General features: G+C 36.3%; 1 protein-coding gene across 2 annotated transcripts in view; it reads left to right on the top strand.

Annotated features, from left to right (window-relative positions):
• Nucleotides 1-11,561: 11,561 nt before the first annotated feature.
• Nucleotides 11,562-21,996, top strand: part of LOC134789912 (agrin-like) — a 224,841-nt gene continuing 214,406 nt past the window's right edge. The window contains exon 1 of one of the 2 annotated variants that reach the window (XM_063760601.1): nucleotides 11,562-12,827. In XM_063760601.1, coding sequence (XP_063616671.1) covers nucleotides 12,275-12,827 — 553 coding nt within the window. In that variant the 5' untranslated portion in view covers nucleotides 11,562-12,274. Of the gene's footprint in view, nucleotides 12,828-16,409; nucleotides 17,658-21,996 lie in introns of those variants that run through there. The other variant, XM_063760600.1, reaches the window with a different exon arrangement.

The following is a 21,996-nucleotide window of genomic DNA, read 5'->3' as shown; positions in this document are numbered from 1 at the left end:
ACGGAACCCTTGGGACGCGAGTTCGACTCGCACTTGACCGGTTTTTTTGTATAATTATTTTCCTCGCAATCGAAGTGAAAAGCAGAGTGTACAACAAGGGCATAAATGTCAATTTTTACCCTCGTCTACTATTTTGGTCTTCGCTTCGCTCAGACCAAAAAATTGCCTCGGGTAAAAATGGGTCACTTTATGCCCTTGTTGTACAATCTACTATTTTAGCATTTTCAGCTCTTCTAGCTCAATAACTTCTTGTTCGAGCCAGCTCAAAATTTAATGACAAAATATAATGTCCTCAACTATACGTTCACCCAATTTCATTTAAATTAGACCATTTTTACTTAAGTTATCGAGTATCAAACTATCCTCTGATAGTTCAGCTTAAAACATCGAAATGCCGGGACGTGCCCCTAGACAGCCGTGTGTTCAAAGTCGAATGTAAGAACTTCACTTCGCTTCGCTCGCTGTTCGAAAAAACACAGAAAATAAGATAGGTAAATAAAGAATCATGTACATATTAAAATATCAATAACAATATAAATAGTTAAAAAATGCATGCTTTCTTTTCTACTAACAATAGTATATAAGTCACGATTGTAAACATTTACCTTAATATTAAGTAAGAGTTGAGGGCGGCGCGCCAACAAACTGGTTACTACAGTTTGGCGCATTTATTGTATATATGTATCATTGTAATTGTTTATATGAATAAATGAATTAATAATAATAATAGGTAACATATTCAAATCTTCGCAAGCCGTATAAGTAAGAAAACGCAACATAATATTCGTATCTCGCGTATTGTTCCGTCGCGACGTGCGAAGATATGTGACCGATTACGCGTAACGCATTATGGAAGAATTAGGGCGTTTTCGGGCGGCCATGAATATCAGTTTAAATAACGGTACCTATTGTATTTCTTCTGGGCCAGTCGGTAATAGGCATAAATATGGGTATCAGAAATCTATTGCCGGCAGGCGCATTGTCTGAACACCTGCCCGTCGTATCGGCGTGAGCAATATCCGCGGGCACCCCGCACAAATATCCATGATGTTTCAATTTATATTCATGATATTAGTAAGTCAGACGAAATAGGTACGTCACGTTTGATTCGCTTTGTGTTTTGAATTTAAGCGTCATGTCTTGTTTCATCGAATTAAAGCTATCCTAACCGTAAAATGTTTAAAGCACTGATGCTATCCTTCTCGGTCACTTAGCCATTTTTCGACTATACCTATACGATGATATGATGTGAATCTGGCAAAATGAAATATAATCTAAAATCTGACAAACTGTTTGGACAAGTAGACTCTGGGCTCCGAAGCAGTTACTGGGATGCAATTAGGATAAAACAATGATACATGCATACTATAACATATACTTACATACTAACATAACATATACTTAACATATACTTATATACTATAATATATACTTGGGAAAATGTTACCCTCTCTTCTTCGTTATTGGCTACACAAATATAACTTTCATTACATGTAATTTTAAACATTTCAATCTCATTGATGAAAATATATGTCATTTACATGTATGTACATTTGGAATGAGTCTGTAATCTGATTGCGCAGAAAATCGGCTTTCGACTGACAGTTCTGAGATATTCCCAATTTATTCGAAAAAACGTTAATGTTTGTTTTGCTCGGACTCGGTTCTTCATTGCGATGTTTTCCTTTTATACATTACTGTACGGTTTGCGAATTATAAACATCTAATGACGTAATGACCCTGGTATAACTTATTGTTATGTTGCGCCAACACATATACCTAATTTCATGTTATGAATTGAGTTTAAAATTTAATCCAAATCTATTGAACCATTTTTTGTGCTTTTTTTTTGTGATTCAGCATTAACAAGCATCAAAACATCTAAATGTAAAAACATTCATAATTTTAACTTTAGTAGGATGCAGAAATCAATGTAATATCAAAATTTAATAGGTTTAACTTACCTAGGTACTGCTTAATTTGTACAACGTATGAATTAAAATTAAATTTGTCCTTTCAAAGTTTTGCTAATTTATAAATGAAGTGATATTTACAACATCATTGAGGTTTAACGGATAGGTTTCCTGTCCGGCGCGATGATGTATGCCTCAATTTCCTTTCCGAATACAGGGAGATGAGGATAATCTATACAGAAAATAGAGTAAATTCCTCGTAACCCTTTAGTAAAGAGAGCCCGTTACAGTAGGTTCCCATATCATGCATATTTCCACGCTTGTACCAATATCTACAGGGCTGTGCAGTATTTGATTTGGTTTTTGAAAGTTAGTGACATAACGCGACCTTTTTAACGACACGTTATTTACCTGATAATCAATTCCGAGTAGCAAAATGTAATTGTTAGCTTCGAAGATATGTTTCATTTACCCCATTTCTACATTGTGTTTATTAAAGACAAGTTTTGGCGGCTGGGCTAGACACTAAAATCAAGAGTAGTAAAATTAAAGCTGTTTCTCTGTCAGCCGTCGGCCTTTCGAAAGCTCGCCATTATTTTAGTTCCACAAGTCACAGGGGATAAAAGTACCTACCAACTGCGTCGGCTGCAGGAAATTGGGGCCATCATTAGTGTCTTACACATTTCAAACACGAAGCGTTCAAAGCACAAAGGTGTCAACTCAACTCGCCGAACGGAACTACACCCTACGCTACTTGAGTGCGGCGAAGCGTCAACATCTTGCCCGGGGAGTCCTGTTAGAACTTAAAAAATACCTATCTTCTTTATATGTTCTTGACAAGTTATTGACATCTAATATCAGTTCTCGCTCGCTGTAAATATATCAATATCAGATTGTTTAGATTAAAATTAGAATTGGTCTTCTGGGAAAGTAGCGCTTGGTGTTACTTTGAACATCAGTGAAGGCTATTAATTGTGTTATGTATTACCTAGGTGTTTTATTTCCTTTTTTGTAGTTCGTATAACGTTTTATTTGAAAATATTAAGGTGAAAATTTTGTAAAAAAAACACCTACATGTAAGGCTTTCAACCTCTTCCATCGCGTTTTTCTGTGCTCCCCTTTACATAAGGTTTTATTAGAAATATTGAGAATATATCGCTATGACCCCCTAGAAGGGCGCGTCCCACTGATTGGAAACTCTCGTAAAAGATGGCAGAGAACATTATTTTACTTAAAATTAAAGGAAGGCATTAAAGTTGAACGGGGGAACTATTGGGACACTGTACTACACTGGCATATTTACATCACTTAAACAGGTACTACTCGTACCTACCTACATGTAACAATCATAGCAAACTGTAATTAAGGACCTATTAAATGCCTCTGAAACATTATCGTTATGAACATGAATATGTATTTTTGATCCTTACGTACCACCAAACACAGAATATCTTAGCGGATTTAATCAAAATCACTTGAATAGCGTAAGCATGAAAGCTCGTAATTAAAATTCATTTCCAATTCTATTAAATGAAACAGTACATAAAATTAAAACTAGCTTTATATTTGAGGTAATGTACCTACCTATCAATAATATAACACATTTGTGAAAAAACTTATTTAACTGAATTAAATTCTGAAATATTTAACTTGATAATATAACTTGTTAATATTTATTATTTACTGAGGTGTGTCAATAAAGAGTATTCTATCTATCTATCTTGTTTTTATCGCTTCTCAGTATTTTATGTGCCAGTATCTGTCCAACTGAATCTATATTATAATTAACACGTTTACTACGGGATTGGGTCAAAAGACCCCATGTAAAGTATTATTATTATATGCTTAATTACGAGTTACACTTGCCACAGCGAAGGCGTTAAGGGACATAATGTTATTATTTGATTTATTTTTTTGATCTAAATTGGTATCATAAGTACCAAAAAGTGTAATTCCGATTCACTACTCTTAAAGATAGGTTTTATCTGAATCTAAAACTCTAAAAGTTCGCAAAGTAAACCTGATGTTGATGATGACTTCTCGCATTGATGGTGGACAAGTAGCACTGAATGAAATTTACTTATTAATCAATAAAAAATGCTACTTATCTAAAATAATAACTAAAAGTGCCCATTGTCAAGACGAGTTACGAGAGAAGTTGAGTCATTATAACTTAATAAAGCAATTGTAGAATAGCCTCACTCTCTGTTAATGACAGTTCTAACGCCACACACTGACTTAAACCTCGCAGTCACTTCAACTGGAAGTTTACGAGTGTTCTGGTGCCCTGGTACCTGCACTCGATTCAGCGAGGCTTTGCAGGAGCTGCGCATAAATCGAAAGAGGCTTACGCGGGTGACTGTTTCAGCTCTTATTCCGACGGGATGCTCCCTATGTTTCTATTCAATCTACTGAGGGCAACATAAAATACTTATCTAGAGTAAACCCTCCAGTGAATGAACAAAATCACGTTTTTTGAGTAAAATAAGCAATATATGTAGACATTTCTAACACTTGTCGCGTTTAATTCTTTATTTTTTAAAGGTCCATTACTGGCTTATCAAATGTTCTAAAACCAGTAAATGAACGGGGTGTTCATTTACTGGTGTCGTCTAGATTTACTTTTTTTTCTAAATTTAAATGTAAACGTAATGGTATTAAGCTCGTTTTTTGTGATTCTGCATAGAAAACGATTGTGATTCATTCAGCCAGTATTGGGACAAAACAAATTTCTATAGTCCATTTACTAGATTTTTCATGCCTATGTATGAACAATACAGTAGACTATAAAAATTTGGCTTGTTAATTTATTAGATTTCTACTAATCCTATGTATGAACAATGTAACGACAAAAAATGCAATGGTTTCTTCTTTTAAAAGTTGATTTTCTTGTTCTCATTAATATGTAACATGTTTCTGTGTTATTAGTGAATAGCTATCATTTTATTACATTACAATCTGTTTTTAAACCAATATAGATGGGAAAAAGAGATTTGAACGCGTTCGTTATATCTACTAAAATAGAACTGCAAACGCTTTTGTGTTAAAATTGTTTTATTATTGCTGATTAAAAATATCTAAATAATGTTCATTCACTGGGATTTGCGGTATTCATTCACTAGTTTGTATGTTCATTTACTAGGGGGTTTGGGTATTTTTTGATAAATTCTTCTATTACTCAAAAACTATGTAAGTAATAAAAAATCACAGAAATTATATTCTTGTTTATTAAATGAGGATTAATTAAATGGCGAATAATTATTCTAATTATTAACGAATTCTGAATTCAGAAATGATTTTTTGAAATTTGAAAATTGCTTAGGTGTTCATTCACTGGAGGTCTTACCCTATCTGTGTTTATAATTATGCAATTCGGTAACATACTTAGGAATATGGAAACAGGGCTTCATAGAGCAAATTTCGATTATCATTCGCGCGTGCATTACGCTCGTTCTTGTTTGTAGAGTATTGGCGTATTTGTAGTGTAATGGCTCCTCTACACGTTGGGCCAACGTCGGCCAATCCAAGGGACGCATTTATGCGTTAGAGGGAGCAAGTGATCTTGCTGTCTCATTCTACCGCATAGCTGCGTCCCTGGGATTGGCCGACGTTGGCGCATCGTGTAGAGGAGCCATAATGTGGCGTATTTATCTTCGGATTAGCTCCCTAGTACCATGCCCTACAAAATATTAAAAGTCGGTGTTGGTCACATGGCCTGGAATATGTTTTATCTTATTAGCATACATTAATATAATATAATTCAGCCTATATCCGTCCCACTGCTGGGCATAGGCTTGCTCTCACATGAAAGGAATAAAAAAAAACAAGCTACTTTCGGTAGCTCTATCTCAATTCTTAAGACCTAACGTCTATGTAGATAAAATTGGACTCATTTCGTGGCAAACTATATCTTAGTGACTTTTGCCGTAACATAAATGTAAGTAATGAATAGGAAACAATTCTCAAAATCCAAAAAGAACCAATAAAATAAGGATTCTCCGTATTTCACAGTAGGTAACCCGGAGTTCATTGTCACTGTTATCATATGAAAGCCGGCTAAGTGCGAATCAGACTCGCCCACCGAGGGTTCCGTACAAATTCAACTTTTATATTTTATTTTTACATATATTCAAAGTTTTTAGATTTTTGTCTATACTTGTAGTGTAAGACGATATTACTTGCCAAATTTTATAGATCTAGGTCAACGGAAAGTACCCTATAAATTTTGATTCCCTTGAAAATGTCGAAATAATAATATACGATTTTTGCGGCATAAACGGCGTATCTATTTTTTCAACTTAGAAGTTTGATTTTTTCACAGCTTCAAGAGACTGTAGACCTGAGTTATATGGTTTTAATTTCAACTCGATACCTCCACGCGTTCCCGAAATAAAGGGCCTTGATAGACAGACGGACGGACGGACTGACGAACGGACAACAAAGTGATCCTATAACGGTTCCGTTTTTTTCCTTTTGAGGTACGGAACTGAGTACGGAAACCTAAAAAATTAGTAGAGCCTTATTCAATTCAATCTAATGTAGCATTGCAATGAATTTAATAAATAACTTAATACTTAATGTGAGTACATAGAGTAACGTAGTAAGTTAGTAACGTCGAAGTGGAATCGCGCCTATACAATTAAAGATTTATTAATCGGTCTAAGCCATAGAAATGTAAGAGAAAATTAACTTTTATATACTGTGAAAAAAAAAGACTGGTAGGTAATACCCGTCGTTAACTTGTTGGGTTGCCTACTCAATGTTTCATCTTTTAATTTGTTCAATATTGTTTAAGACGACCACCCATTAAGCCGAGCCACAAATTACTTTATGAAGAGGAAGCTGGAAGGAAATTGACAACATCATTTTACGATAATTACCGTTGAAAACGCCCATTAACTGACGATACGCCTCTGGTTACTGTGCCCGCTCTATAAAGTATACTTTACAAGAAAGTAATCTTAATAAGCCTACTGTTGGTATAGATTTGCATTTTCAATTTAGCCAACTTTGCGGCATTAAAACCTTTAACATTATTATCACGAAGGAGTAGATTCGTGTGTGTGTTTTTAGCTACACTTAAGACTTTGCGCATGGTTGTATCGGTACATTAATTGAGTTAGTCTAGTATAATAGGGGTGTATCGGTATTTACTAGGGGCGGGCTTAATGAGCGGCTTGTTGTAGTTTGACAGAGTGATTTAATATCGCGGCGTGATCGTTTCGTAAATCGGGATTAGTGAGGGAGACCGAACCGTGAATTATTGCGGGAAAGTGCTGTGTACTCGTTTCGGGAATTATTAATCTATGTCAATATTAATGCTGGCTGGAATTGGATATAAATTACAATGTTGACTGGTACTGCTTCTGACGCGCATCTTATGCGAATGTTACTTTCAATTTTAAGTCTGAAGTCCTTATTTACATATTTTAATGTTAATGCCACATACAGTTATTTCAGCTGAATTAATAGAATAGACTTGTAGTCAACGCATTTTACGAGTAATTACGACCTAAAGAGTTCTTAGAGTTACCTTGGGAATAAACTCTTTAAGAAAAATATGCTGAACAAAATAAACAATTTAAAAATTAGATTTGTAATGATTACCAACGCAGAAAGCTAATGCACATAATTGTCCTGTATTTAAGCGCAGGTAATCACAGTCTGTCCTTACTTTCTTATTCTACAGACAAATGTAAATGCTCATAAGACTCATAACTTAAGTGGTCCATATTAAATATGAGAATGTTAAAGCAGGTACACGAAACAAAACCATGCAAGCAAGCCTCGCGAACGTAACAAATGCGTATTCCATCTAGCTCTTTATACGTTTTAAAGAATACTACAAGAGGTATCTTATTTGAATAGTCTCTAGGTTGATTTTACGAAATCACATGCAAAAGAGATATGATGTTGTTTGCTTAATAGTAGATAATGCAGTTATAATACGTGCAGTCGCGTGGGACGGCGCTTACGAGCATATCCATTTATATGTGCTCTTTGTATCTGTATGATACATTTGGGAACAAAAGTTGCTTTATGCAATTTTGATAATGGCTGTATATCATCTTTGTTCAACTCTTAGAAAATTGTTATGAGCTCTTGGAGCTACAATACATATTTGCTTATGAGAGTAGATTTGATGGAGCTAAGTATCTTTCTGCCGCACATAGCAGCCTGCCACCATATGGAGACAAAATGTTTATCTGCTACAATTACTAAGATTTTCGGGCCGCTACATTATACATACTTGTATTTATATGTTTGTACGTATTTGTAATAATTTGTATGTTATTTTTATGTTATTTTCATGTTCTGTATGTTTTCATATGTATATGTTAATGAAAAATTCCATTAGATACAATCTCATGACCCACTGGTCACCGAAGCACTCCTCGTACACATTTATTTTAGCGTTTTGACCGTACCGGTTCCAAACGAAGTTAACTATTCCAGTCCCACTAAATTTCATTCCAGAATTAACAGCTAAAGTCTCTCCTAACTTAGCTAACCGCGTAGCTAACATTATGGCAACATTGATTCTCGCGTTCTCTACCAAATGTCTCCAAGTTACAAGTAGGTGTGACGGCCCCATAAACTATCTCTCGTAGACTCCGCACTGTATTAAACTGCAACAGTCAACGCACAGGCGCTCTTATACAGGTAAATAAATGAATATGCCCGAACCGCACCACTAAATTCCTTCACGCATCATAGCCCATTTTTATCACTCCATTTTTATTTTTATTTTTATATTTTACATGCGCCACTAACGATTGTACTTATTCATGGGCGGTCTAAGCAGTCTTATTCTCACTTTTTATTAATTTTTAAATGTAAATAAATGAATATGTAGGTATACATATGTGTACAGTATGCTCAACAAGGCAAGGGTTGTGAGATGACGATATATATTATACTTAACATACATGTCTACATTCAACAACAAAGAGTAACAATGCGCTATTGAGCGTAAGCAGGCAACATTAGTTATGTATTTGTTTTACAAGAGGGCAAACTTGTTTTTTAACCCCTTGTGCTAATATTGATACCCGAGCAAGCGAAGCTTTCAAATAAATTCAACAATATTTGCTTGTTTTGACTTGAAGTAATCTAGTGTTGCTAGATCAACACAACATTAGTTTTTTTTATTTTCTCTTTGCGGTCTGAATGTTACATAATTACATATCTTCCGTCTAGTAGGTAAGTGATCTGTGGATGGCAACAACGGTCGTTCTAATCGTATTAATCCAGTTTTCGGTCCCTTACTGTTAAATACCTGTCTTATGAATATTTAGATCGGTATTTACTTAATTCATAATTCATTATCATGTCGCTCCAGGTACATGGATTCGCCATTTATGTTTTAGTTAGTAATTATCTAAAGAAGACTGTCCATGTAATGATGATACGAGTTATGAGCTTATAAATTAGGTAAGTAACATGTACTTATCTGGAGTGTGAAATCATGTAATTATGGGGGGGGGGGGGGTTCAGTTATGTATTCTCATTATATTTGCTGCAAGGACAGGCAGAATTACTGATGTGCCTAAGGAAACTTTCCAAAATTGCGAAATGTTTCGGAATTTTAACGTAGGTCAAATTCGGAAAATTTCTTACATTTTTATATGAGAATTGAAACTTTCCAATTTTAAATTTAAATTTCCCATATTTCCTAGTGAAAGTTTCATGAAATTTCCGAGAATTTATAGAATTTTATGGAAACTTTCCGCACCTTGCACATCTGTAGGCACAAGCATTTTTGTACTCAATGCGCTTGTGTCGCACAGTGCACACTGGTGGAATCCCGTCTTTAGGTTTACAGCTACTGTGTTCTTGCCCGCTAGTGGAACATACCTTAACCGAACTGATAAAATTCCCGTTCCGCACCGCAATTACACCTTTAAAGATTTGTAGGCTGCGGTGCGGCGGCAGCCATAGGCGATAACCCTCGCTCTAACATTTTGCTGCTAAGCTTAATAAATATGCTTATAAGATTGCGCCGTATCAAAACTCCATTTTATAATTTATTATCAATAAGTACATATAGTTTCCGGCCTAATTTCCCGACCTGTGTCCAACGTCGTTGGAGCTAAAATATATAATTTATCATTATAATTTTATAATTTACAGATAATGAAATGAAGATTCGAAATGTAAGTTAGCAATTTAGCTTAGGCGACATAATTATTAGTATCATCTACGTTTTGTGCAAAATAGCAAAATCTCAGTTACGAAAAGGCTTCTCAGAAACTTATGATTACATAATTTACATACATAAGGTCAAAAACGCGTAAACGAATGAGTGGTGAAAATTCATAACACTGTCCAGTTTAGGTGTAAGTACTACAACAATGATATATCTGGCAAGCCAAGGAAAGATTAGAAGTCTATGATCACATGATCAATTAGCTAATAACTGTGTATACCTACGACTACCGCTACGCGATCGCTAATAGTATTGCCACTCAACCTTTCTGAAAAACTTGACCCATGTATAATAAACACTGTGGACATACTTATAAACGAATCTTTATAATACCCTCAATTACCACGGTTTACCGCATGAATGCACAATACTTATGACGTAATTGCGTATCTGATGACAGAACCATAAGCGTTGACGTGTGTATAAACATGCTATAAGCTTTAACCTTGCACCGCGGTGCAGCGGCGCAAGCGGCCGGTCCGCCCACGCGCCGCACTCATCGCGAGCTTTCACCACAGACTAGATAACACTAACGTGCAGAAGGTTTACAACTCTACATAACCGATCTTTGACAGCTTAGGGTACCGCGGAATGTACACCCACGGCGACTACAAAACGCGACGACTACCTATACAAGTTCATCGGGTCCTCCTGCTCATCTATTGGCAGCCCAAAAGCCTCGTGAAGCTCGGCATCTTATAGTTCGTTTTTTTAGCATTAGAATTAAGGTAAACAATCTTGGTGTGTTTTTTAATTGAAAAACACATTTTATAAATAAGTTACGGCAAATATGTAACAATTATGAATCTAATACGATCATTTATATTCTTCTGCATTCATAAGTAATAGTTACTGATTTTTAAAAAGCGTTTTTCAATTAAAAGACTTTCTTTCTTTCTTTCAAGTTCTTTCTAATGCTAAAAAAAACGAACTATACTTTGTACGCGCATTCAATGTATGTTTTGTCACCAATCCCTACTTGCATGCCGGCATAGCTATTAATTTATGTAAAATATTTTCCATAATGTCAATATCCAGAGAGGAAAATGGGGACTAAGTTTATATGGAGAAGCGGCCATCCCCTTCCCTCTTAAATACATATAGTTTCCGACGTCGTTAGAGCTTAAATATATCATTTATCATTATATTAGACTTCGGTGTCAATACAATGTTATTATATCGTACTGGCCTTATTCTAGAGACCAAACGTGGCCATAGGATATTTGCAATAACTCAACGTAATCTCTCCGAATTTCAATCCTTATTATCATATATTATTAATTAGATGACGACTCTCTGAATAAAAGTACAGTTGGCTAAAAAAAAATATGTATAATATTTTATGAGCAAAATAAATTTATTTTAATTGAAAAATTTGTTAAACCTTTCTACTATTCTTTTTATTCCAGGTTATTATTTTTTAATCCTGTTTATATAAATTCCCATTCTCACCAGTCGTAAATTCCCGTTATGCTTATGATCATAGATAGATAGATGGAGGCGATTGGTGTGTGACTATATGAACTAAAAGGATCTTATCTCGCTTGAACACGGTTGAGGGATAGATCGATTTGTCATACCGCGAGTGACTCAAATATAACTGTAATTTATACGATAAACATTTATTTGTACAATCCATTAGTGTGGTACCACGCGTCGAACAAATTATAATTGAAAGTACCATTTAAATCCATGAACATAAAGTTGTTCGGAGTTGTAAAAGCAATCAACAAAACTAATATAAAAGTGAAGTTAAGTGTTTGGGTACAATACTTGTGGGCCGATGAGCTTATTCTCGGGAGGCTGCGCCTGATAGGCGGTACGGCTTTAGTCGGCGCCGGGGAACTGCGCGAGCGCACGCGTCCGCGTCGCATCGATCGCGCCCTACGATTGTTTACTAACACGATAACGATCTGCTACGACCACTATGCCTTCCAGTCTTGCATGAGACTCACTTGCATTTTAAACGCATTACATCTGGAAATTAAATACTGATTTGACGACTTTCTGTTAGTGAGATGTCAACGCCTCGCTCTTTTAATAGATCGCCGCCGCTACTTTACGCCCTTCGGCACACATAAATAACAGATATAATGTGACAAATACATTTGTAGTCCCCGCTTTTAAGAGTGTTTAACCAGCGATTGTCGACATGAAGCTTTCGATGGTTATTGTTTATGTTATCTTGGCGGCGATCGTCCGGGCGGAGATCAGGATCCGCGGCAAAGTGAGAAAAAGGTCCAGCGCGCACCGGCGGCACCGCGCGATTCTGCCACCTTGTCCTTTTAATGAGACGATTATCGAGAACGAGTGGTCGTTGATGGAAGCGATAGGGAAATCGAAGTACATATTCACTGGGAAGGTTTTAAATGTGAAGAAGAGATCTGTGCAGGATAATGCAAAGCGATCGAACTTGTATCGAGTGCATCTGCGGCGAGTGCTTAAAGGAGACTTGAGTGCCTTAAGGACGTTTGTGAAATTGGAAGGATCAGTCGAGACGTTGAGTGGATCGACGTTGATGCTGGAGCGGCCTCGGGCCCGAGAGTCTTGTGCTCCAGGGCCGAGGCCTCGGCTGTCCGCAATTTTCTTCAGCGATGTGAGTGACAGTCCCGCCATCAGGGGCCCCACGCCGCGCCTGCAGCTAATCACTGACCCAGTGCCTTTGACTCTTTATCATCTTGACCGAATCAATGCAGCTGTTACAGGTAAAGCTTTTATTTTTCAACTACAACAAACCCATATTATGCCCAAAGTATACAATATGTATTTATTATATCAAGTATATACGGAGGAGGGTGATACGTCATACCGGCAGTGACAGGAATTAATGACGATAAAACGGACTGACATTTCCAACCGGATAAGCTTTTAGATGTTAACACGAGAAAGTATATCGATTTGAAATCCTTTGTGTTACAATGATGCGCCATAAACAATTCCAGAGCATCATCTCGTGCGTAAATCTCTTACGCGCTTTGCCGCTGTGGCCCGAATGATTCATGGACTAACAGCAAAAGCGCTTAACGCTCAGGATATTAAATTGACAAGTAGTTAAGCTAACTACTTCGTTCGACCGACGACAAACTAGTAATGAACGAGGTTGGTGCAATTTTCATTTCATATTTATATTGTACGTAATAATCATAAGTCTTAATGAAAGGTACCTGGTAAATAATGATTAATTTCGCCTTTAAAAAAATCTGACAGGATAATGAACAACGTCAGCAATGAGAAAATAGAGCAAAACGACACGACATACAATCATTGGTTCAAGATCATACTTTGTAATGAAGTGTGGGTGTTGTACCCGTAAAGCACGTACGCTGGGCAAAACAGTCAAGATTCCTGCGTCTTATGTGGAGGACATAAAAGTGTAAGAGATGCATGCACGCGCCGCCCAGGGTACGCTATGGAGGCATTAAGATGTGATTTTGATCGACATCTCGACAACTGTTCGTTAACTTAATGGAGCGAATGCTTTTGCTCCGTTTGTGTTTGCCGACAATGGTGAACATAAACATTATGCTAATGCTTTAAGTTATAGGTTGTATTTATCCTGAGATTTGAGCAAATAACTTAGGCGTTCGTAAAAAAACGTTCAAAAGAATATTTTATTGATCGATGACTTTTTATTCATGAATCATTTAGGTAAGTACCATACTAAGTATAAACTCGATTACCGATTCTATTAGAATCAGATTAACGCGTTTTAAATGATTTGAATCATAAATATTTCATGAAATTATTTAGTCTATTCTTTTTATTCTTGTCGTGTCTCGTGTTCTCTTAATCAGGACGTGCTCGGTTGCGAGTGAAACCTATTTATGTTCCCACTGTTCTGTGTGCATCTTGACTATGCAGAGCCTTGATGTCTAATGAAGCAGATTAAATCGCGTACGTCTGGATCTGGTGGTTTATCTGCGGGGATTCTCACGGCGAGTGCGAGTGATACGTATCGCGGCGCCCGGCCCGCGAACAGATTAGTACCGCGACAAGAAATACAACAAATCACGCGGACGGTTGAGTGGATGAGGCTCATATTTTATTAATATTATACAGGCTGAAAATTTAACCACCGTTCATACTCTATGTAGTGACTTTATGGGTCATACCGAACAACTTTTATTATGGGATCAATGCCATAATCACGAAAAAAAATTTGGCTGTTTCATACATTCTGGCTGACGTGATATCACTGATTTCTATGGGACAGCCAATTTCTTTTTCGCGATTTCAGCATTGGCCCCATTATAAAAGTTGTTCAGTATGACCTATAAAGTCACTGCCGAGAGTATGAACGGTGGTTAAAATTTCACCCTGTATGTACGTTGTAGTATCTTCGTATATTTTATAATTTTTTTGTGCTTTTTATCCTACTATACCTACATTATATCCTCAGCATTATCTCTCGTAGTATTTCTTGTGCTAGCTGTGGTCCACTTTGGAGTCAATAATGCGTAGAATTTTCGTAATTTTCGTTTTGCGTCACAGTGTTTAGAACCTCTTCAGCGCCCTTTTTTAATGCACAATGGCTAATACCTACCTATAGGTACAAACGTATCTCGTGTTTATTTACTTACTCTATAAACTCAAAATTTAAAAAAACGACTACATATTATCGCCTGAAGGCAGATCATTATTTTTTACAATTATTAATTTTAGTATTTCGTATCTCTCAAAGTCCTATTTGGTACTTATTATAATAGCCGTTTAACGTTTTTATATGTGTGTAGAGTAGCTATAGTATGTTTATACGATTGAGTCGCACCGCATGGCATATTTTTCAAACTCGAAGAGACGAAGAAGGAGACACCTGTCATCTCAATATAATTTATAACCTAACAACGCCAAATCTCTCCAAATTGTATTGTAATGACAGGTGTTATCCTACCCTTCGAGTTGGAAAAACATTATAAATGACTGTTTTACATTCTTCTAAGAAATAATTTTAAACTAAACCAATTTACTTAGCAGCTTCTTTATTCCACTTTCTTAATAACAGGGTACATAAGAAATCGAAATGTCCTCACATCAAAGGGTGTAATTCATCGAGTAATTAGTTCTAATGGGCAGTTTTAATACCTACCGCATCGATTTATTGAAAGTTTACCAGTAAAATGTGTGCCTTGTATGGTATCGTGGGCTAACATCTAAGGAGGCGTGGATTGAAAGGAAAGTAATGGTTTAGTTCTGCCATCGCGATTATACTTTACCCCACACGAAGATAAACAATTAATTCGCAGCTTTTTTTGATATACAACTGTGAAACTCGATATACGATTTAAAAGCTGACGTGGTCTTTTACATTATATTTAGTTAGGTAATTAATATTTTTTTTTGTGAATGGGCGCTGGTAGCTTAGCGGTAAGAGCGTGCAATTTTCAAATCAGAGGTAGCGGGTTCAAACCCCGGTTGTTTGCATCATGTGTTGCCTGTTAAACTCAGTGGCGCCCTCAATAAAATTCTACAACTGGGTTGGCAACTGTCAAAGATTTGCATAGATAGCTTGCCCCTTTTACTGAGATTTGGCTTAAAGGGCTGGCATCCTAGGCATAAAATTCCATTAAAAAAACAATAATTTGACACAATTCTAGGGATTTACGGGGCAAGTTATGCTGGCGCCATCTGCTAAATACCTATTTCGACCGGCCAATCCAATTTCTAGCCTGTCTGAACCTAAATGACACCCGACTCCCGACTCGGCAGAAATGAACATGACAAGTGTCGTTTCACAGCAGACAGCCATAACCTTATCAGATACTTATCAGTGTAAAAATGATTTGCATAATATGACATTATTTTAATACTCATTTAACTCAACCTATTTAATTTCTTAAAAGTCATAAGATTAAAACAATAACAGTTTTAACCGTTTTTTATGGGACATGCACTATGTTTAACATAATATTCTGATTAGATTGAATATTGATTAGATGACCTTCAGTCGTTCGTGGTATTAAGAAAGACAGTAAAATTAAGGCAAATGAGAAATGTTAACGACGCATGTTGGTGAGCTCTAGGTGGAAGATTCGTCAAGCGAGCGGCGAGCGGCGCGACTCGCCCGCCCACGCGACCACCGCTTTCCAAATTCCTCGTATAAGCACTTGCAATCACTTACTCACGAGGAGATAGCAAAAACTAAACAGGAACAATTTTAAACTACAATTTGTATTTTATTTGTCAATGGTTCGATCAGTTGATTTTATGGTCAAAAAGTAATAGTTAACGAAGAAAGAATTTCGTAGGAAAAAGCATCTCCTTACCTTTACTTCCAGTTAGTTCCGAAATAGAGAGAAAACTCCAAAGTTTTAACAAATCGCCTTGCTTGTTTGCTCATTATTACTTTTTAATTATTATAAAATTTTAATTCGCCGCTGAATAAGTTCAAGCGTAATTAGCACAATCAACGGAAACTTTGGAATAGTATGCAAAAATTAAGAATATGTAAAGAGCATTAAACATCGGGAAAGTTTTTATCCACCCTTCCTACAGCTGCACTGAGCGCTCCCGCCCACATGAATATTCAGTCGCGTAGTCAGCTGGCACGTTTAGCAATAACTGTTAACTTGCACCCATTTACTTCACACTGGCAAGTCTCTTACAATATTAAGGCTAACTTCCCAAATCAGAAATGGCAGCCATCTCGTAAATTAGTTTACAAAGCTTTTGCCATCTCTGGTATTCTATAGTGCTTGCGTGGTCCGATTGCGTAATAAACTCCTTAATTAGGAATGCCACAATGCTTACGGTAAGTCCACGTTTGTTTACGTTGTCGAAGGTTGCAGCGAATTGCGAGGTCTCCAGTCTACGCGTGAGGCTGCGCTAGCGCACGCGTCTCGCCGGCGCCATCGACTCTTGCGCAATCTTGTATTCGCCGCGTGTTTACAAGCCATCTCTATCAAAAGCTTCCAAGTAGGAACACTAAAATGGGTTTTATTTACACTCATATGTACCAACCCACAAAAAAGCTCACACAATAAAAATGAAGCTACACTTTTTAGTGATGTTACTTTACATCATCACGATAATTCATGCCCAGTTCCATATAAGGGGAGTTGTAAAGAAGCGGGATGCGATACACCGCAAGAAAAATATTAATGCTCCCAAATGTGTTTTAAACGAGACGATTACTAATGACTACGAGATTTTGTCGTCTGCCGTGTCTGAGTCTAAGTACATTTTCACAGCTAGGGTCTTAAGCGTGAGGAAGATAAAGCATGGAACGAAACCTAATGCGAAAGTGTTTATGTTTTATAAACTATACGTTCGTTTACTTATGAAAGGAGACGTGGAGGAGTTGAAAAGTCGCATCTTTTCAGGGAACGCGCGTACTTTGAATGGGGCAATTGTGTTTGTGGACTGGCTCCGGACGAATAAGTGCGCTTACAAGTTGTACAGACATTCCTCTGGAATATTTTTGAGCGACGGATTCCAAAAAGGCTTCAACAGTGGGAGCGCGCCCCGACTGCGCCTGTTAAACGAGCCCCTTCCACTGTCACTTTACGATTTGGACAGAGTAAACGCCGCCTTGAAAGGTAAATATTTGTCGTTAAGTACGAATAAGTCGGACTGTCGGCGTGTTCAAGCGTGTGGAGGCTATAAAACAGTCTTCGCTTATTTGCTAGTTCTCATTATGTTATTTGTACCTGTTTCAACATTCTTTTGAGTAAGTATTGAAAGATGATGCATACCTATGCTTTTACCAAGATAGTTCCATGTAAAAGTTATTAATAAATATCATACTGCTTAAAAAAACAAAATTATAACAAAACCATTGTTAGTACTATAAAGATAATTATTTTTGAAATGTTACCATGAGGATTAAGACGAAGGTATCCTATAGTTACGTAAATGGATAAGATTAGGTTAACACATTTATTTGACTTTTCTTATCCATCTTTTACTCAATATTTATGAAAGGTTTATTTCTTATTAGTTTGCACTTGTCATGTTATTTCTTGCTACCTAGTTATATTTTTATAAAAAGTTGGTAAAACATGTAGTTACTTAGGCACTGAAGATAAACTTATTGAACGCAGAACTCGCACCTTCATCAATCAGGATCAAGATTAACGTCACCTCAGGTAAAATAATAGTAAGATATTTAACAAATTTAACTTATTGGAATTCTTTAACAGCGACTTGCTAATATATTTAATGTACGTTTGTTTAACTATAATGCATACTTTTGTGCGGGACTTTGACCTTTTGCAAATGTCATTCCGTCTGAAAAATTGGCTCCTAACTTTTTAGATTATTCTTTGAAGGTTTGTTCGGTAAATATCAATTTATGAATCTACTCGTTTCGTATTAACACACTTTAAAGACAAAAGGTAATTCGTTTATTCTAGAGATTGACTTGGAGTAATTTGGTCACGTTTTTTATTGTTAAAATGTATACGGAAAGTTAGCTTTCGACATTGAAATGACCGAACAATAGGTCGGGCTTCGTAATGGCAGTGTGTAGCGCTATTAGCGCCATGGTTGTGGACGCGTGGGCGCCAGCCGCGATGCCGCGGATACCTACTGCTATCCCATGCAATTTACTCGAAAAGAACATAAAAAAGCCAATGTCTTACGGCCTATATGTATATTAGGTATCCACTTTGAATAATTTTTTACTTTTCCAAGAACAGTGAAGCAACTAAATTATCCAAACTAGCTGTTTATTATCTGACAAGGGTACCTATTGTATTAAACCGCAAACGAAATGCAAATTGTTGTACATGGAATATGATTAAAATACGCCGCAGGAGGGCTTTTTATCTGGAACCGTTTTTAGCACTAAGGCTCTGTAATAGCCATAACAAACCGTAATGGAGAACACGTATACATTGTCGCAACAGTAATGCAATTGCAGTTGACACCCAAAGGTCACTTTAATTTATGATCTAGTTTGTTTTTATTATTTGTTGCAACCCTAACTCCCATTAACATTAACTTGTATATAAAGACATGTCTTACGGGCACTAAAAATGGTGCTAGTTCAGCGATATCACGCACACGAATTCGAGCCAATCGTGCATGCCACACTACAACGCGATTGGTTGAAACTGCACCATTTTTAGTGCCCGTAAGGCCCGTCTTTACGATGTAATATGTATATATGTCAATGCCCATTAATTATTATACCTAGTAAGGTTTTAATATACAGGCTACTGAAAGACATGTACAGAGATGGACTGATAAATAAATTGAAAGGATAAAATAAAATTGCTTTACTGTCTTTGCCCCTTTGCTGTTACGTTTAGTAGCAGCACAGTGTAGACTGTGCTAGTAGTAGGTACCTGAGGTAAGTAAATAATTTTATCAATAGTAACATTGAACGACATTTGCCTGTATATTGATCAGTTTGCTATGGGGTTGGAAGGTCAAAGTATTTAGCAGATGGCGCCTGCATAGCTTGCCCTGTCAATCCCTAGAGATGTGTAAAAAATTTTTTTTATAATATATGTGGCCGGGATGCCAGCCTTTTAAGCCAAATCTCATAGAAAAAGGGGCAAGCTATGATAGCGCCATCTATGCAAATCTTTGACAGTTGCGAACCCCATTCAAAGCCGTGGTTTTTAAAAAATTAGGTACATGTGTTCACTACGCGCGTGTTTCGCAATTGATAAAAATGATAAACGGTAGCGAGTTTGTCAGCTGTTAGACCGATATCGATAAAAACACGGACAGTGTGTTTAAAAAATCAGTTTAATGGCAATAAACTTAGTTTTATCGCCCAGCAGGTATCTCCGCGGGGCACGTATAAAATAGAAAAAGGGTAGTAACAATATATTACGATATAATATTTCGTGGCTGCGCGATATAATATAATCCGGGCTTGAATGTTCGTCATAATATGTACAGTGAAACCTCAGTAACCCGAATGTAACAGAAACCACAAGAATTTAATGTGTTAACGAGTTTTCGACATTACAGAGATACGAAGAGAATGTATGCAAACACGTAAAAGTAGGTACCTCCTTCTGTATCTCGAAGAAACCATTAGTCTTACACATACTATTTATACATTATACACACATATTATTTACACGAGTTATTGAGGTATTTGAGTTATATACCTACCTATTGTTTGTATGTTTTTAATGTAGGTAAGTAGGTATAAGTCTAATTTTACTATTGGAGATAAAGTAAACATTATACAGCCGGCGTATTATGGATAGCTTTATCCATCTTTATCCACGTGATAAAATAACTGTCACTTTTTAACACCGTGGGATAGAAAGCGACGTTTTATCACGCTGTCACGTAGACAAGAACGACCATCATATCCGTACTGGAATACTGTATGGATGAGAATAGCTTGGTTACTTTGGTTAAATGTTTACTTGACTTGGTACAATTTTTCCTAGTTGGTACGTTACGGAGGAGTCGTTGCCTATACTTATGGATTACATGCTGTTTTCTAATGGGGTTATACATAAACGCATTACTGACCTGAATTAGCTATGAATCGTTTTTCTTTATCTGTCATTTTGACTCATGTATTTGTAAGAAGGAATAAAACTTAATTTAACTAAATCAGGACCGTAAAGTTTTATGAATGAATCTGTAATTAGTTAACTAATAATTTTTTTTTCAAGTAATGTTTTTTGTGAGATTGTATTGTGTTCAAGGACAAAACAAATAAGTCGAACTTTCGAAAATTATAGATTCACCTTACCTCGGTTCGAGTTATCGAGGTTCCACTGTGATTTCGTCATGCATACGTAACTCGGGTCGCGGAGAAGCAATAATTAAATGAGATGGGTCAGCTTTGTCCGACAGGGTGGGCTTGTTGTTGCCCACAAATTAAGCGAAAGAGCTTTAGGTAGGAACACAGCAATAATAATTATTAATTAAAGACTGATCTTACTCATCATCACTCTTACTCACTCATACTCAAAAGCAAAGGTCTCTTAGCCGTGGTGGTAGGTAATAACTACTTATAAGCAGAGGTATAACTTGTATTCATCTTGTATCGTATCAGTGCTTTGTTTTACGAGCTTTTATTTCAGATTTTAATGCATTAAGGTGCCGTAGGTTCAGAAAGCGGAGTTTTTGAAAAACAGTAGGGACCTCCAGTGAATGAACACTTAAGGAATTATCCAAGTTTGAAAAATCATTTCTCAGCATTCATTAATAATTTCAATAATTATCTGCTATTTAATGAATCCTCATTTAATAAATCAGAAAGTAATTTCTGCGATTTTTTATTACTTTCATAGTTTTTGAGTTATAGCAGAATTTATCAAAAACTACCCAAAAACCTAATGAATGAACATACAAACTAGTGAATGAACACCGCAAAACCCAGTGAATGAACATCATTTAGATCATTTTAATCAGCATTAAAAAAACATTTTTAACACAAAAAACGTTTCCAGCTCTATTTTAGTAGGTATAGCGAAAGCGTTAATATATTTTTATCCCCTCCATATTGATTTCAAATAGATTAGAATGTAATAAAATGATGGTTATTCACCAGAACCTATTACATATTAATAAGAAAAAGAGAATCTTTAAAACAAGAAACAACGAGCATATTCTGATGAAAAAAGTTTAGGATCAGCAAATAATGCTTAAAATAATAAACTTGTCATTGCATTGTTCGTGGTTACATTGTTCATACATAGAATTAGTAGAAATCTAATAAATGAACACCCCAAGTGTTGTATTGTTCATACATAGGCATGAAAAATCCAGTAAATGGACTATAGTAATTTTGTTTGTTCCAATACTGGCTGAAAGAATCAGAATCGTTTTCTATGCAGGATCACAAAAAACAAGCTCAATACCAATTCGTTTACACATAAATTAAAAAAAAAAATTAAATCTAGACGACACCAGTAAATGAAGACACCGTTCATTTACTGGTTTCAGAACATT

This window comes from Cydia splendana, chromosome 4 (assembly GCF_910591565.1).
Source record: "Cydia splendana chromosome 4, ilCydSple1.2, whole genome shotgun sequence".
Lineage (NCBI taxonomy): Eukaryota > Metazoa > Arthropoda > Insecta > Lepidoptera > Tortricidae > Cydia > Cydia splendana.
Note: the sequence above shows the minus strand (reverse complement) of the source record. Positions and strands in the feature narration are given on the sequence as shown.